Source organism: Sorex fumeus, unplaced genomic scaffold, assembly GCF_029834395.1.
Source record: "Sorex fumeus unplaced genomic scaffold, SorFum_2.1 ptg000002l, whole genome shotgun sequence".
Taxonomy (NCBI): Eukaryota; Metazoa; Chordata; class Mammalia; order Eulipotyphla; family Soricidae; genus Sorex; species Sorex fumeus.
The window spans coordinates 22,998,287-23,017,402 of record NW_026606059.1 but is presented as its reverse complement, the minus strand read 5'-3'; the positions used below and the strand labels follow the sequence as shown (position 1 = coordinate 23,017,402).

General features: G+C 36.5%; 1 protein-coding gene across 1 annotated transcript in view; it reads left to right on the top strand.

Moving 5' to 3' along the window:
* ZFHX4 (zinc finger homeobox 4) overlaps positions 1 to 19,116 on the top strand; it is a 214,214-nt gene that overhangs the window by 170,833 nt on the left and 24,265 nt on the right. The window contains 2 exon segments of the mRNA XM_056130418.1: positions 5,740 to 5,808; positions 15,597 to 15,710. Of these exon segments, the coding sequence (XP_055986393.1) occupies positions 5,740 to 5,808; positions 15,597 to 15,710 (183 nt within the window).

The following is a 19,116-nucleotide window of genomic DNA, read 5'->3' as shown; positions in this document are numbered from 1 at the left end:
CCATGGACTTTTGGGTATTGATTTTATAGCCTGCAACTTTACTATACAAGTCTATTGTTTCTAGGAGTTTTTTGGTGGAGGTTATTGGGTTCTCTAAGTATAGTATCATATCATCTGCGAATAGTGAGAGCTTGATTTCTTCCTTTCCTACCTGAAAGGCATATATTATTATAGAAGTTTCTGAGCTCAAAGAATAAGTGAGGTTACAGAAGCACCCAGTGACCAAATAACACGACTTTCACAAATAAATTCAACTTCCCTGAGAGTACGTGAAAACCCTAGTAGAAAGTCTTTGAAAGAGTTAACGGAAATAGTGATGAAGAGGTACTGCTGAATAAACATTTTCTTTTCTATTAGAAAATAACTTCAAAGGACTGTTAAAGTAGTATTCAGAAAGCTTGGCAGCTGTGAAGTAGAAGGTAGAGGTTTCCATAGACTAAAAACTGTCTATTAAATAGGAAGCAAATGTTTGAAATAAATAGCCAGTTCTCAGCATGAACAAAGACTATAACTGGGAAGAGGTGAGGTACATGTACGGACCAGAGAGTTTCCTATTCTATGAGCAGAATAGCAAATGTGAGAAAAGCTAATGAGATAAAGAGTGAAAACAGTTTTAGACAATAGAAAGAAACATTTTGATGACTCCTATGAGAGCACTTGAGTCATAGATAACGGGGCTCCTAGTTGAGAGATGGGAACATGATATGATCCCAAAACTTTGATAATAGGAATTTAATATTTTAATCTTAGAACAATCAAAATAGTGCTTTTTTATGGAGACATGTATTAGAAATTAATAGATTTAAGAAAAATGTTTCAGTTAGAGGACTTTAAAATAGGGTCCATTACTAATGTGTATGAGTAATTTATTGAAACTAATTGATATCAGGAACTTATTAAATTCTTTTGCAGTCTCCTTACACTGAGGTCATAGATGATTCAAGCAACAGAAAGAAGTGATCACACATTCTTGGCCTAGGGGCCCCAAGAGACACTACTCCCTTATTGTATAAAAATAACTTCTGTGTAAAACCAGACAGGGCAAGGCAAAGGAACTTTATTTTTCCAGAAAATGAAAAAATTACAAATCCAGCTGCATTCAGATAATTGATACTGGAGCATCCAATGCACTTCAATCTATTACTGCCTACAAGAAGTAATTTAAGAGAAAGCACTATACAAGTCAAGAAAGATGATGTTGCTTGGTTACTCAAAACCATTTGGTAACATGCTGAGTTGCACAGCTCTTTAGAGCACCCTTTGTATCCATCTGGGAAAAGATGAACGGAAACTACTTGAAACCATTTTTAATTGCCAGCTTGCTTCATATGAAAGTGACGGTTTAATTTTTACAATATACATACAAGCTCAGATGCTTATCAAAATGTAAATGATAAAGAGGGTAATAAACACTGAATTAGGCCCGTTCTTCTAAATATTGATCTTTCTGTCATGAATTTGCTTTGAAGGAGCTTGAGCAGATTTTTTTAGGTGGTAGGAAATTCAAAGTTTTTAAGATTCCTAACCAAGGTGTTCTGTGAGTTGCCTGAAGGCAGAACTTTGGAATGCACAGAACTTTGGAGTTAAACAGACTTACCTTAAATCCCACTTATTTTTCTTGGATTAAAAAAAATATTTAAGATGTCTGAGCATTTTTTATCTCATCTCTTTCATGAAAGTAATTATAATTTTATTACAGATTTATTGTGAGGATTGAGAAGGAAATGCATGTTGTATGCTTAGCAGCATATATCAAGTTCCAAACAATGTTCACTTATTAATTTTAAATTGGAATTGCAAATATTTTCCCTCTCATAGTCAAAATCTCTAAAACATTCTTTCGCCATGGTTCACATAGCCTTAGTAGAAGTGGGAGAGTCTTCAAAGGGAAATTGAGAGGAAGAGCTGGAAGGATTTTTGAAAAACTTGTGGACTCTTAGAATTTAATTTCTCTTTTAAATTAAAAACAATGAGAATTAGGTCTATGCATATGTTTAATAAATAAAATAAACCGTGAATTCAAAGTTTTGCTTAGAAAGGCAGAAAATATTGTTCTTCCACTTTGCTTAATACTCTGTTAAGCTACCTATATTTTATCTGCTAACATTTTGCTAAAGTAGGGATACGTTGTATTGCTTAATGCACTGGTGTTTCAGCTGTGAGGAGATCTGGAAGTCTTGTTGGTACTTACTCTCTTAGCATTAGATTTGGCAGCTTAGATATTCATCCATTCTTTTTTGAAATTCCAGTTTCCACTGAATTTCTGCCAAAGGTTTCCTAAACTTTGCTGATAAGAATATAAAAAGCACATGTCTATTGTGATCATCAAGTACTGATTAGATTTGTTCCCAAGTAACAACAAATAACCTTAGACTTGGAGTTATCTCTTTTTCTATCTGGATGTCTTAAGATATCACAGTTCTATAATTTTGTTTTATTATTATATTTTTATTGTTTGCATTTAAAAAAATTTTTTTTACTGCAATTAGCAAGGAAAGTAAATTTTCCAAATGGAGACTTGAGTTTTGAACTTATAGCAAATGCCTGAAAGAGACAATTTTATTTCACCAGAATAAGTATTATTCATGGAAGGGAAGGAAAAAGTTCAAGGAAGTAATAAGATTCAGAGGCTAACTAGCAGTGGCATACAACAAAGCATTATGAGCGTCTAGGGAACTTTCACTTTAACAATTAAAGAGAACAAGAACTCTAAAAATTTGTGTCTTAAGTGTTATCATTGGAGTTGTAACCATTTGGGTTAGGCTAATGATGATTAGCATAATTCAGAGCAAATGAGAGAAATGAACATTAGGAATAATTGCGAATCCATAGGAAAGCTACTTTCAGGATATAAAAGTATGGTTAAGGGAACTAAGCCTGAAATAAAGCTGCATGGATTTAAATCATAACTCCACCACTTGCTAGGGGCATCCTAATACATTGAAAAAGTGTCCTTCCGCACCCTTTACAGAGTCTTCAGAAAAGACTGTAAAATGTTAATGATGGTAATTGTGATGATCAATACAGCATTCCACAGAAAATGTGCCCGATTACTCCCACATTGTGTTAATAAAAATAGAGTAATTTGATGCCATTCCAAATGTGTGATCATCATCAAATTAACAAAACAGAGTAGAATGCTGTATCAACTAAGCCAATGGCATTATTTTTAAATAGTATTAAACATGAAAGGTTAGGTGCTACAGAACACAAATTAGCAATCTAATTAGATAACCAGAAAGAGACAAGTCATGTAAGCAGCAGTCAGGTTTGTTATTATAGAGCAATCATCAAAGTGATCTATTGAAAGATGCTATATATCATTACCAGATTTGAAGCATTTCATTTGCACAGGCAGAAAAGTATAAACTAATCAGTCCTTTTGATAAGTTAAGGGCTCTTTTATTAAATCATTTGTATAAAGGGAACATTGTTGTTGAGGATTTAAAGCAAATTCTCTGGCATACTGAACTGCATTTCTTTGTATAATTATTTGTACAAGTCACTCTGGAGCAATCTTCAAGTTTTCAAATGCCACACAACCTAATTTGTGAGCTTAAGTAACAGTTTCTGGTTTTGCCATTTTGCACAGTTCCTAAAACACTATCAAATGAGGTGATTTTAGTGTAGCACCAAACTATCATTGATTGCATGTTATATTCAAGATGGGTTTTAATGAAGTAACAGAATTTTTATACTGGTGGTTAACATTGGCTTCCCTCCTATTTTCTTCCCTCCCTTCCTTCCTTCCTTCCTTCCTTCCTTCCTTCCTTCCTTCCTTCCTTCCTTCCTTCCTTCCTTCCTTCCTTCCCTCCCTCCCTCTTTTCCTTCTCTGTTTCCTGCCTTTCTTTTCCTCAAAATTTATTGGAGGGAAATATACATAGAGGATACATAATAAGTGCTGAAACACATGTATGATTCCACTTCTGCCAGAGAACAGAGAAGGTGATATTTGCTTTAGGTTTTGAGGGAAGAATAAGAGTTTAACAAAGAAAAGGCATACCGAGTATAGCAGCAGGAGTAACACGGATAAAGTTAAGATCCTGGATATCACCAAGTGAAAGGAGAAGGACTTCTTAAGTGATATATTGTGTTATTTCTGGATTTACAAGCAAAGATTGAGGATAAATTTTTCCTTTAAAGGCTAATTAAAGATATAGTTATAAGAAAACATAATGTTGTTGTTAGAGAGAGGGCACTGGAATGTTTATTATTATTGTAGTGTTTTTAAATAGATCACCACCAAAGGCCAAAGGTTTTATACGCAGCAGGAAAAACAATTAGTAAACGCAATAATAGTGCCTTGGTGTGCACTTCTATTTTCAAGGTTAATTATTTGTTTAATTAAAGCCTGAAATTAGCCAGAAATGCTATTGCCTAGAAATATCAGATAAACATGATTCTCTTTGGCAGTATAAAAATTGCATGGTAATTATTTTAACCCCTCAATAAAATCTGGTCTCTTCTCTTTTTGGAAAATTATATCAGATTGTAAGATTTGTATTTTTTTTCTGCTACAATTATTGATTACTTGATCATACCTGCATTTTTTTTTAAATGAAGGAGTTAAGCTTAGAGAGTTTAGGTAATGTGCTGGAGGTTGAATATGTAGAAAGTGATAGAACAGTGACTTGTAAGTCAAATAATTCTGTATTCTTGAGAAGTAGCTCAAGATATTATAAGAAGCTAGATTGAAAAACAAGTCATTTGAGGCAGGGAGATTGTTGTGGAAGGTATTGAAATGGCCAGGAAACAGAAGGTGGCACAGGAAACAAAAAGCCACATTGGGACAAGACATTGTAAAATGGAATCAACTGTGTGTAATGACTTCGGGTGGCAAAAGAATGGGTTATTGAAAGTGATTTTTGAAGTCTAGTTTTTAATAGATTTCCCTATGACAGAAAACACAAAGGAAGAATACAGTTAGAAAAAAATAGTAATATTTTTTGTTTGCAGTTGAGGTTAGCAAACCAGGACATGTTGTCATTTCTATTCTAAAGCCCAAAAGATCAGAATTACAGAGAAGAAGGTTCATCTATAATGTAAACACATTTTTTAGTATTCCTCCTTTAGTGGCTTTGCTCACTCACATCAACTATTATAAAATGAATTTCTTTATTTCTGATACTTTCCAGAAGAGAATATAGATATTCTATAATAACATACAGCTCATAATATGTAGTGAACCATAATTATTATTTTATATCGTCTTGTGGTGTAGGTTTAGCCAAATATCTAAGATGCAAATAAATGTAATGAGCTTTTCCTACTTCCTCATTTTATCAATAGTGTAATATTTGCTAATGACCAAGACTAAGATCTTAATTTGCTATGTCCTGAATTTATTTTTCCAACCACTTCTTACTAGAATGATAGTATGCTGGAGACTTGTTTAAGCTACAGCTGATCATTATCCCTTTAAAATCCACAGTGGGGGGGAGGGGGCTGTAGTGATAGCACAGAGGGTAGGGCGTTTGCCTTGCATGTGGTAGACCCGGGTTTGATTCCCAGCCTCCCATATGGTCTCCCGAGCTCCGCCAGGAGTAATTCCCGAATGCAAAGCCAGGAGTAATCTCTGAGCAGGGTGTGACCCAAAAAAAGAGAATAAAAAAAATAAAATCCACAGTGTGTGTGTGTTTGTGTGTGTGTGTGTGTGTGTGTGTGTGTGTGTGTTAGTGACTACTATTGTAGAGCTGGGCATGGAATGCTGATGACCTTTCACTTTAATGTCCTCTACAGAAACCACCTCTTTGGGAGCCAGGGCCTGTGAGGATGAGCATACAGAGCAGCAATTAAGAGCAACCTCAGGTAATTCTATTCCTACTCAAGATCTTGTCTGGTCTAGCTGAGACAAATGTATTACTCTCATAATTTATGTAATAGACATATCTCTGTATTGCTGTATATAAGTCAATAGCCAGATAGCTTTCTCAAACCAAACAATCTGGATGGCACAGTTATTTTGTAATTAATGGATTGATTGGATTTTATAAAGCCAATCATCTTTTATATCATCTTGTGGTGTAGGTTTAGCAAAATATCTAAGATGCAAATAATTGTAATGAGCTTGTGTTTTTTCATATACACATGAAATATATATATATAATGTATGAGTATGCTTTCTCAGATATATATATTAAAATTGGTTTTATTAGCTATATTATATTGAGATAATTTAAGAGGAAATTTACTTATGTAGTTACAACACACCTCATTGATTTCTGCTGTATAAGCATGATCCCAGATTCCAGATGTACACAACTGGGATAATAATGTGATATGTAGAACAAGAAAAGATTATAAAAGTTCTCCATGTTAAAAATGTAAAACTGAAATACAAAAATGATTTGGGGAGTGAAAACTGTTTTCCAGTAGAAGGGCTGGACTTCTTTAGAAAAGCTGAACTTCTTTAAAAAATTAATCATTCAGAGTCAAATTTGACTTTACTTATTAAAGTCCATGTATGCATATTAAATGTAATTTTCTCTTACAAAACTGTACAGCATATTCAAGATAAAATGTTATGAACCCAGTTGCTAACATGCATATGTTAAGCCAATCAAAATAACTCATTACTGTCTATATTGGAGATTACATAGAAAATACTCAAGATTACAGACAGAATGTTAAACTAAAAACAGAGCACTCCCTGTCAATATAGTCATTTTCTTTTCTTTTTTTCCCTATAAACAAAGACCTACATCCTGACCTCAAACTGAGAAACTTCATGTTTAGATATTCGCATGTTTCCTAACTATTTTCATCTGTATGTACCATAGGAAGTAGAATATAAGATACACCACAGTAAGTGTATTTTATAGTACCAATAAATTAGGATTATTGTAGGGATCATTTTACAATATTTACAAATAATTGTATTAATTTGGACTACAGTTTGCTGTGCTCAGGGTTACCTCCTGGCAGTGCTCAACTTGAATTTCTTTACAACATGCTCAGGGGACCGTATGTAGTGCTTGGGATCAAACTCTCTTTGGATACATGCAAGGCAAGCACTTTACCTGCTGTGCTATCTCTCCATCCTGAATATTATGTTATATACATGAAACTAATATAATTATATGCAATTACATGTCAATAAAAGGCCAAAAATTTGGTTTATATGAAACTTAAATAACCACTGATCCATAGTTATCTTTTTCTATCATTTTAAGACTATTCATGTCTATGAAACACCATGAGGTACTGTTGTAGACTTACAAACTTTCGTGCTTGGGTTTCAGTAATACAATGATCCCTATACCAGTGTGCCCATTCTCCACCAAGAATGATCCCAATAGCCCTCCCCCCCACATCCCCCTTCCCCCCCCCCCCCACACCTCTGGCAGGGCATTCCCTTTTGCTCTCTCTTTCCTTTAGGGTGTTGTGGTTTGCAATAGAGGTATTGAGTGGCCATCATGTTTGGTCTACAGACTACTTTCAGCACACATCTCGCATCCTGAGCGAATCCTCCAAATACCCCTTATTTGGTGTTCCCTTATCTATCTGAGCTGCCTTTTTCAGTTGATGACATCATGTTTCCAAATTACCACAAGTACAAAAACTAGGAATTATCTTATTCAAAATAGTAGTGCCAGAGACCACCGGACATAAGTTTCGAATGACAGATGAGTTCTCTCATTTCAATATAAATAAAAATTAATTTTATTTGATAGAAGTGAAAAAGACAATCACTCCAAAGCAGTTGCCCTCAATGTAATATCCCTTTATAGCAGCATTAATTCAATCTGGCAAGCGGTGGAGAAACTAATTCTTGGTACCCATCCCAGTCTTCTCTAATCAGAAGCATTGGGGCTATGACCAGGAAATCTGTGATTCAATAAACCCTTTATGTGATAGTGATTGCCACTAAAGTCTAAGACCACATCATGTGACAGGTGACATACTACTTTAGAACCTGGCCACAGAAGTTCTCTGAAGTGACCTGAGTCCTAAGCAATGAAAATATGTGGAGTTTGAGGAGATCAATTACAGCTAAGAGAAGAGGTTGCTCATATTGTAAGATAAGATAAAAAAGAGAGATCAGTGAATAGAGAGTAAAAAAAGGTGACTTAAGAAGAATAGTCAGTGAGGTGACTATTCCAACCATAACAAAGAGGTGATAAGTCATTCCAAGTGAAAGAGGAAGCTACAAAGTGTCAAACAGTACAGAGGATAGGTGCTTGACTTGTCAAGAGGCAACCTGAGTGTGATCCTTGGAACCCTATATTGTTATCTGAGTCCCACTAGGAGTGAGCCACAAGCACAGAACCAGGAGTAATGCTGGATGAGAAAAGAAAGAAGGGAGGAAGCAAAAGAGGGAAGGGGAGAGATAGAGAAAGATACAGAGAAAGAAACAGAGACAGAAGAAACAGAGAAAGAAAATGAAAGAGACAGAGGGAGGGGGATGGAGGGAGGGAGGGAGCGGGGAGAGAGGGAGAAAGGAAGGAAGGAAGGAAGGAAGGAAGGAAGGAAGGAAGGAAGGAAGGAAGGAAGGAAGGAAGGGAGGGAGGGAGGGAGGGAAAAGAGAAAGAGAAAAGATTCCAACAAAAAAATGACTTACTTCTATTGAAAAGTGCAGAATAAATTATAGAAACACAAGAGTGAGTCCTCTATGGGATCACTTCAAAACAGAGGTGAACAATGCAAGATAGGGGTAATTTAAATATAATGTAATAGATGAATTATTTGTACATTAAATATCTTATAATTAGAAACTATAGGACTTGCTGTAGGGTTGTATGTATATGGGAGAAAGAAATAGAGGATAACTTGCTTTTGGTGAGTGGTGGTGAAGTGGAACAGCAGACACTGGGGAGAAACAGAGTGAATATGTTGAGAAGTGGCCAAGTGATCTGATTTGAATATAGAAAGTTTAATATAGCTTCTAGGTATCCAAACAGTGATATACAATTTAAAGCCTGGATCTATATGAGATCACAAAAGATCATTGTTTTACCTAAAAATTATTTCAAGTAGGTAGACTGGGAATAGGACTTATTATCTGTGCTGGAGATACTTACATATTTAGATTTTTTTCAGTGGAACAGCCCAATAAAGGGGAATTAGTGGAAATCTTTTGCTAATGTCTGATACAATGAAATCCATGGGATGAACATTTCAAAGAAGGCAATAACAGAGGACCGGAGAGATAGTACCGAGGGTAGGGCATTTAATTTGCACATGGGCAACCCAGATTCAGTCGCTGGCAATGTATATGATCCCCTTAGCACTGCCAGGAATAATTCCTGAGCACAGAGTCATAAATAACCTTAGTTTCATCAGGTGTGACCCCAAAACAAAACAAACAAAATCAAAAAATAAGAACAGAATAATAGTTACCTGTTGAGCAGTGAAATTAGGATATAATCAAAGAGGTGACTGTTTGCCTCATAATAAGGCAGTAATTGCTGGCTTTGAGAAGAGCACTGTTGTGAAGTTAGGTTAGAGGCAAGTGTATAATGTGATTCAGTGAAAGGAGAAACTGCAAACAAGCCCGAGCCCAAACAGAGCAAACCAACCAAACAAATATTTGTTTTAATTTTTCTGAAGAGGCATAGAGGGCTAGGGTGGTCTGGACTCTCTTTAAGGAAAGGAATCCCCTAATGTCACTTTTTAAACTCAATTCAGTATTCCCACAAATATGTATAATTGCTTACTACATTCCAGGTACTGTTTCAGGACCATCCAAAACAAAGAAAATTAAACTGACTTCTGATTTCAGTCAGTGTTTACCTTTTAGGGGAAATAGGCAATTCATGATAATTTCTACTCACTAGGGTAAGTTGCTTAATATCAATTCACAGAACAAACTAAAGCAGCCAAACTCATATCCAAGAACATTAATTCTAGTTCTATATTTATGAAATGTTTGGGGGGAGATAAATTAATGGTGCCTTTTTTCAGTGTTAATTTTATACTGGGCTCAAGTGAGATCTGTGCAAGCTGATCTCTGTACATTATTTTATAACAAATCTATGAGGGAAATATTCAGTCCATTTTTAGAGATGATGAAATTGGTATTTCCCAAGATGAGCTAGAAGGAAAAGTGGGATCTATATAGTGGAGGAAAGTTGTCTGAGATAAAGAATATAATGGTTTGAATAGGGAAGAAGAGGGTATTAATAAAATCGTGCATTTCCAGAAGAGGAACTCATAAAATACGCTCCCTGGACCAAGAAGACCAACATCATCTAAGGATTTAGAGATGTAAATTATCAGGTTTCATTCTAAAGTTTACAACTGGATCTGCTGAATCTGCCAAATCTAGGTGTGAAGCCCTGAAGCCCAGCAATCTGTAGTTTTACACATCGTTCACATGATATGATACCCTAAAGTTTGAGAAACCTTTATGCTAGGCAGGAAATGAAGGAAGGAAAAATTGAAATGTCAAACAAGAACTAAGTAACTGGGAGGTTTTATAGCCAAGTGCAGAAAACAGTTTTCTTTTTCAGCAGTGAAAGGAAGAGCTGAAAGATTTTAAGAAGCTGAGGCAAATTTTAGTAGCTCGTGTTTAGGATAGATTGGGTGTCATTAAATCTATGATGGTTGGAGAGATCACTTGGGACAGGAGATGTGTGCTGAAAATAGTTAAGAGACCAAACATGATGGCCTCTCAGAATGTGTGTTACAAACCATAATGGCCCAAAGTAGAGAGAGAGTAAGAGGAAAATCGTCTGCCATAGAGGCAGGAGATGGGGTGGGGTGGGGGTGATGGGAGGGATACTGGGGACATTGGAGGTAGGAAATGTACACTGGTTGGAGGGATGGGTGTTCGATCATTGTATGACTGAAATTCAATCATGAAAACTTCATAACTGTATCTCACGATGATTCAATTAAAAAGTTTAATAAATAAAACAATTTTTAAAAGATAGATTGGGTGTAGGGGAGAAACTGGGATTGAACAGGGAGCCAAAGAAAAAATCAGGACATCTTGTCAACGTCTTTTAAAGAGATTCACAACATGTAAAACAAAAGTCATTTAAGTGACTCAATGTTTTATTTTTATAAAATTACCTTATGACCTTTAAAAAGTGTGATATTTTCCATAGAAGATACAGCATTCCCTAATCCAATCGAATTTAAAAAACAGTAAAACCAGCACAATTGACTGCTGTTTATAACAGAGGGACAGCAAGGATGCAGATTGGCTGAAGCAGATTTGTTTATAAATTTTGTGATTTTATAGAATTCAGGGGTTGGAGCGATAGCACAGTGGATAAGGCATTTGCCTTGCATGCGGCCATCATGGCCAACCTGGGTTCAATTCCTCCACTCCTCTTGGAGAGCCGGCAAGCTACCGAGAGTATCTTGCCTGCACGGCAAAGCCTGGCAAGCTACCCATGACTTATTCGATATGCCAAACACAATAACAAGTCTCATGATGGAAACGTTACTGGGCCCTCTCGAGCAAATCGATGAACAATGGGAGGACAGTGCTACAGTGCTATAGAATTCAGAGTGATTTTTTTGCAGTCCAATTTTATTCACATGAAAATACTCTAAGCTAGACATTGAAAGGTTTTTAGAGTTTATGTGTGTGAGTACTTAAAAAATAATTATTTTAGGAATCCTAGAAATACTAGGGAATTACCCTGATTCCAGCTCTGGCACCACATAACCCCCAGAGCATGACCAGACACAGGTCTGGGAGCCCCTGAGCATGACCAGGCTTATGGGTGAAATTTCCCTCTGCGATGGGGTCCAGTAGCAGCACGTCGTCAGGTCCCCAAACGGAACTTCCTGCCAAATTCGTGGAGAGTCCCTGGGTAGGGCCTCCCATGCTTTCTGAGCACTACTTGGGAGGCCAGCCCTCCAAAATGCTAGACAAAGTTATTGTGCTATATTTATATAAGACTACAGCATTATTTTATTCTTATTACTTTGAAATGTTTAAAGTTCGTGTGTTATTATGAATCTGAAAACTGAAAAGTCCTACTTACTCTAGTGTTTATTTTACAATTATTTATTTGATAGCTTAACATGAATTTTTTATATTCCTTGAGGCAGGGAATAATTGAAAATACATAGACTATAAACAACTGTGTTATGAAATGCTGTAATACCTATGATCTTAATGCACGTACTCTATTAATGTAGAAATGAACAGATCACAGAAAACTTTAGCATCTTTAATTTGGGCCAGAGAAATAGTAGAGAGGGTAAACATATGTGTGGTACATTGCTGACCTGGGTTTGTTCTCCAGGGTCCCATATTGTCTCGTGAACATTGTCAGGAGTGATCTCTGAGCAGACAGCCAGGTGTGGCCCCAAAACGGATGAAGAAAAAAATCTTTAAAACTTTTTTTATTAAATCATTGTGAGATAGACCCTTAAAAAGCTGTGCATGATTAGATTTCAGTCATGCAGCATTCCAAAACCCATCCCTCTACCAGTGTATATTTCCCAGCACCAGCATCCCCAGGTTCCCTCCCATCACTGCCCGCACCCCACCCCCTACCCCCTGCCTGCCTCTATAGCAGGCACCTCTCTCTCTCTCTCTCTCTCTCTCTCTCTCTCTCTCTCTCTCTCTCTCTCTCTCTCTCCTCTCTCTCCTTTTGGGCCTTGTGGTTTGCAATATTGAAACTGAAAGGTTATCAAGAATATCCCTTTACCTACTTTCAACACTCACGAACAAAAAATTCTTTACTTTGGAATTTTAAGTCAAGGATTTTATGGCAGTTCCCTCAGTCCTAAGGCATCCCAGGAAAACATTTAATGTCACACATATATTTTTCTTACAAAGCATCTTACATGTTATGGTATTATACAATTGAAGAAACGTGGTACTTGAAAATTAGACTCTAGAAGTGGTTTCTTCACATTAATGGCCCTGCTTCAGAAGTCTGTTTATAAAACGAATGTCAAATATCAAAAAGGAAAAAAAAACTCTTTAAGAATGAAAGAAACCTTTTTTCCCTTTAGTTGTGTGCAACTTTATGGTATATTTAAGTTACCCTTTGATTATTTTTTGCATGATTAAAATTTTGCAAAATTCTGTAACTCCAAAGCGCCTACCTGTAATAAACAGCTTTCGCCTTCTAAACCACAAAACAGGTCTGAATTGCTTGAGCATTAGAACTAATTGCCTGCCTACTTCAAAGGAGAAACCAGAAAGGGGGGCAGGGGGAGGAGGTCCCCAAGCCCGGCAGCGCAGGCAAATCCACCTCTGAAGGTTATGAGTTGTGGCTTGGAGGAACCGGGCAAAGTTATGGCCTCAGAACTGCTGTTTGCGATTAAGTTGATGGGGAGAGTCTATCCCACAATCTTTCCCGGCTGCTGACACAGACTCTTTGTTCACATTCAGATTTCTCAAACTGTTGCCAGGGTCAGGTGGAGGTCAGACACCACAGTGATGTATAGAAGAACATGTCTGGGAATTTCTCTCACACTTAAAACACATACCAGAAAATGAAGAAGAGGACCCTGCAAAAAAAAAAAAATGTCTGATGAGACCCAGATTATCCTGTAGTTTTTCTTTTCGGACCTTCATAATTTTCATTTTCTTCTCCTGACACGCATGTTTTATTAATGTGAGTTGCGATAGCCCTTACAATTTTATGTCCCCTCGAGATAAGGACACTCGGTAGCACTCTGACACTTCATTTTCCAGCCCTGGGGGAAAGGTCCAGTAAATCTACTCAAAGAACTCTTGCATCCCTTTCCCAGGATGAGTTGAAAAGTAATTGCCATGGGCTGTCAGAGGTCGCAGGCCTGACTCTGGATGTCATGTCTTCTGGGTGGACTTGGCAGAGACACAGGCTGACGCAGTCATGATCTCAACCTTCCACGCCCCCCCCCCCCCAACCCATCCCAGCCCTGTCCCCACCCAGCCTGACCCCAGCCTGGGAGGAGGGAGTCTGTAGCCTATGCTGGTCACTAATTATCATTGACAGGTGAAAGCCGGCCAGGGCCTGAAGAAGGGATGCTTCTCTCTCCTTAAAGTGAAATTTCCTTGTCTGTTTGCCTGCAGGGGAAGTGTCCCTTGTCCAGATGATCACCTCTGTCTCTGAGGGACCTCCCCTCTGCTTTTGTGCCTGGGCAGAAGTGCAGTTAGGGGATAAATGAATTTGTACCCCATATTTGAGGATTCCCAGTTAAAACAAACTCTTATTCCAAATGTATCAAATGTTACTGCTTCCCCCCTTCTTCGCTTTTTGTCTTTCTCCCTGCTAGGAGGGCAGGACTCTGTTGTCTGCACACAGTTACAGAGCAGGACTGGCAAGTGAGGCACTAAATAGGTCTTTTTTTTCCTTTTTTTTTTTCTGTGCTCAGCTGCTACATATGACAGTGGATATTTCATTCTGCTGTCAGAATGTTATTAATAAAACATGGGGTGTGGAGAGGACCACGATTTCCCCCTTTCAATCACTATAGCATTTGCAATGAAAATTTTATGCAGTGTGTAATTTTCAGTTAATGCTTGACACTTAAAATGTCCATAGCAGCATTTTGTATGGTTATTGAAGGGTTAATTGTATCATGTTCTCTGCATAAAAGCACTGCTTATCAAAAGCAAATAGAAGAGTGTATGCAAATGTGTGTGCATGACCTTTTGCCTTTCCAGGGTTAATTTATATGGTCATTAAAGATTTTATGAAATTGAGCAGCCTGGTGCTTCAAATCCCATTTTACCTTCTTCTCCTAATTTATGTAATTCCTACCTGAGCAGGGGAATATGATTTTTATTTTTTGTGCCGCAATGAAAACAGCATGCCATGCTGTGGGGAGTTGCTAGTCTAGTTATCTGGCATTACTCAGATTGCTAAAAATTCATTAAAATGTGACATCAGCACAGTGAGAGACAAATGATCGCAGGATGAAAGAGAACAGTGGGCCTTTCACGGATTAGTGCTACACAGGCCCAGCTAACTGCATAAACAGATTAATCCACCAGCAGCAGCATAGCTAAGATTTACAGAATAATTAAATAGGGTTGAGTTACTATGAGGATTTCCATGTAATCTAGCTGGTGTGAACCTGTGAAGGAGGCATGGGGTGATAGGGATGTCACAGAAACGCACCTTTTTGTGCCTTATGCCCTAGAGAACACCCCCTGTGGGGTAAAAAAAAAATACTGAAATTTTGAGATCTTACTCGGACAAATCCAAAAAATTCCTTTGGGGTATGGTGACTCAAGGCAAGAGTCACACCGGTCTTGTATTTAACTTGTTATCAGAGTATTTCACTAAGATTTCATTTTTCCTAAAAATTTGGCTTATTCTTTCATTCATCCAAGTCATGGCCCATCCAAGTCTCCCCATTGTTGATGTGGTTCTACTGAAATGAGAGCATTGCCTTCTCTATACCCTTTTAAAATCTTTTCCAGTTTAAGTGAGATTTGAAATGATTTACTTTATTTTAATTTAGACCTGTGCATTTTTAATGGATATAAGAGAAGTTGCTTCAGATAAAAATTTGCATTGGGATAGTCAGCAGGTACTAATGCAGATTTTTGAATAAGCGTATGACTCTTGGAGAATGCATGTCTTTGGATAATAAATAATGAAGTTTTTTTTTTAATGGCCCATCGTTTATTTTAGTGTGCATTGTTCTGGGGTTTTCGATTCTACTGATTGGTCTGCCTTTCTCAACAGAAGAACAAAGTGAGGAGTCTGAAGGAGCGATTAAAGCCACAGCAGTAGCTGAGGATGATGAGAAAGACACAAATGAGAAAGATAATAGTGAAGGCAAAAACTCTAAAGACCCTGGTAAGATGCTAGAATCTTTCACCTTTCCTTTCCCCCATTTCCATTCCTGCAATCAGCCCTTTCTTCACTCATCCCCCCCTATGATTATTAAAAGCTTTTATTCATTTTAAACTGTCTGAACAGTTCCACTACTATTCATTGCATGTGCATTTTGCATGTGATTTCTATCAGTAGCCTCCCATTGACCTATTTTTAATCATAACCATCTGACAGAATAGATGTGGATAAGTTGAAGAATATTATAGGACGACCAGCGAGATTATTTTTTAATCAAATCAGTTTGTGTGCTTGTAATTTTTTAAGCGCCTTTCATTAATCTTAGCTATACTTGTGATTCCTCTGATGGCATATTAATTTTTCATAAGCACAGGATTAGATATCACTTGGATTTTTTCATTCAGTCATACCACGTAACCCTAAAAATAAATGTTATTTTTTTCCTTGCATTTTTCCACCCTACAACTTATGTTCAGGAATTTGCCCTTTTTAAGGGCATCTATTAGAGGCATTTCAAACAAAATCCAGTGAAAAAGTTTACAGATGATTCAGCCTAAGAAAGAGGAAATATCATTGAAAAGGGATTAGGTGCTGGGTAATTTTGATCTTCTAGAATAGACAAATCCCAGTAATGAAAGCTACTGTCTTTGAAAATAAACCTTCATGTCATGACATTTACTTGTGCACAAACAAACCCTAGGCCAACATCTGGTATGGATACCTAAGGCTTTTTCTGTGTTTGATTTGGCAAATATATGACTTCATCCATGCTTTGTATGTATGAGATGGAAATCTATGGTCGCAATGAATATTACATTGGCTACTTTTGCTGCACGCTATACCTAGTTTTATTATGTTGGGCTCATTGAAGCAGAAGAAGTGCTGAAACGGGTTCAAGCCTATTAGTTTCAGGTAGTCATCTATCTTTTCCTTGAATTCTAGTGACAGCTGCATATATATATATATATATGTATATATATATATAAATGTATGTATATATGTGTGTGTTTGTGTGTACATATATGTTTGTTTTCACCATGAAGACATTTTGTTATACAAAAAATATAATTTTATGAGTAAGTCTATTTAAACCTAAATTACCCCTTACTTGTAATTCAGTCTCTCTATTTTTTTTTTACGTTTCTTTCAAAAATTAATTATAGGGTTTCCCTTTTCCGCAATACACACTTTGCAGTGACGACTTGCTTTTAGGAGTCACGAGAAAGCACCATTTAAATTTGAGTCTAGGATGTAGTGACTAACATATGATTCTAATTTGATTTAAACAATGAGGATCTAAGGCGGTACGGAGCCTAAAGCCTAAAGCAATGTAAAAAAGATGCCATAACTATATTTTAGTAAGCCAGCTCCTCTGGTTACTGACAAGGAATTTGAAGTGCCTAATGATCAGTTCAGGTCAAGGGTGGTGCCATCTAAACTTCATTTGGAAAGAATTAGCAATAGCAAGGGAATCAGTTCACTCACCCTAGGGTGAACCTCTTCTATATTCACTGCTTAACTATTTTGGAGAGGTTGGGAGTCTGTCCATAGGTAGTGGCAAATTTTTCACTGTAACCCCCAAACAGATCCCAGATATAAGCCTCCTCATACTCAGAAGAATGTATAATACTCACGGATATCACATTATCATTCATAGAGTGCTCCCCTATTAATTAAGCAAATGACATTATGCTTGGTTTTAAATGGATGTAGATATACCTGGGGAAGCATAGATTCTGGGAATCTCCGAGAAATGACTCTATTCTTTTCATTCAGGGAAGGCTACTTGGAATAAGCCACAGATGTAGGGACTATCTCCACCAGAGCTGCTTACTGCTCTACATAAATAATGGGCTCAATCACTCCCTAATGGGCTGATGAATTATTGTCCTTTCTGGGGCTTCTAATTGTACCATTTAGACAGGACTTGGGCATATGAGAGGATACAGGCCATTGCATAATGGTAGTTGTTTAAAACAAATTTTTATCCCGATAGAAATGCCTCCCCAGGTATATCTTAGGGATAAATGTGGGCTTTAAGCACCAACTAAAAGCAATTACTGAGATGCAAATATTTAGCTTTGAAATTTCCCAGACTTCAAGGCAGTTCTTCTATTGACAACTAACATGAACTTTTAAAGAAGTATTCTGCTTTTGAAATTGAATCTGATTGGGTGAAAAAAAGATTATTACATCGATTTTTCCCTTCTAAATATTTCTGATTGAAATAAGCACTTTTTTATACATTGTTTTTCCTTATATAAATTATACCAAAAATATAGCAAACTTGTACATTAATCCTATCTAACTATGTTAGATAGAAAAACAGTGTGACCCCACTTTAACACAGAATTTTCTAGACAGGAAGGAATTAACACACGTTAGGAAGGCTGTGTTTGTGTAAACTGTTGTGCTGTGTTGCTGACATTAATCTCTTGGACTAGAGCTTTCAAAATGAGACTTGGCAATATGCAAGTTATATTTGTTGAATATTCATTCATAATAGAAAAGCCTCCTAATGCCTCATTTATATTGTCATTTAAATCTAGTGCCACTTTAGATTAATTATAATCCAAATTATAGCTCTGTGCAGTACAAGAATTAATATAGAGTTTATCCAGATTAATACATTTGCATTGAAAATGTAATATGTCTCTGCCATGGCTAAGGGGACCACTTTTTAATAAGGGAGTAAACATGAGGAAAGATGGAAATTAACCTTCATTATTGCAATTAAAATTATCCTTTCATTCTCATCTCATTAGAAAGAATACTGTACCAGTAATTATAATGTGGAATTGTTTGAAGTTGAATAACATCTTCTATTATATCTAAGTTTTATAGTACTCAAACTTTATCAAATACATGATTCATATATTTCATATATAATAACAGTGTTGTAATTGCCTTTTTAAAATTTACTTTGAATGCATATGTTTTCCCTCACTTGTTAAGGACTATTTTACAATTGTCTGTATTTTAGAAAATAAAAATTATTAAATAGGCGGCATCTGAATTGAAATGAATGATGTCATTTATATATTAGCAATCTCATGCAAGTTAAATAATCCCATTACTGACAGATAATCATTAGTTTATCTGTTTGATGGTGCTTATTTATAATTAGGCTTCATTTTCAGTTAAAAATGCATTAAAATGACTTTCTTTCCTTAGTGATGTCCTTAATAACACAAAATAAATTATAATCTCATTTCAAAATTTTGTGTAGGTAACAAATAGGGTTTATTTAAAAGAAAGGCACAGGCATAAACTATGAGTAATCACAAACCTTAACCAGGGCTTTTGTATAAGACAAGACATTTCCTAGACAAAATCATTTAGAGAGAGACCACATAGTTGATTCACACTGATTTACCAGGGAGGGCATAATACCTGAGATACCCCCCAG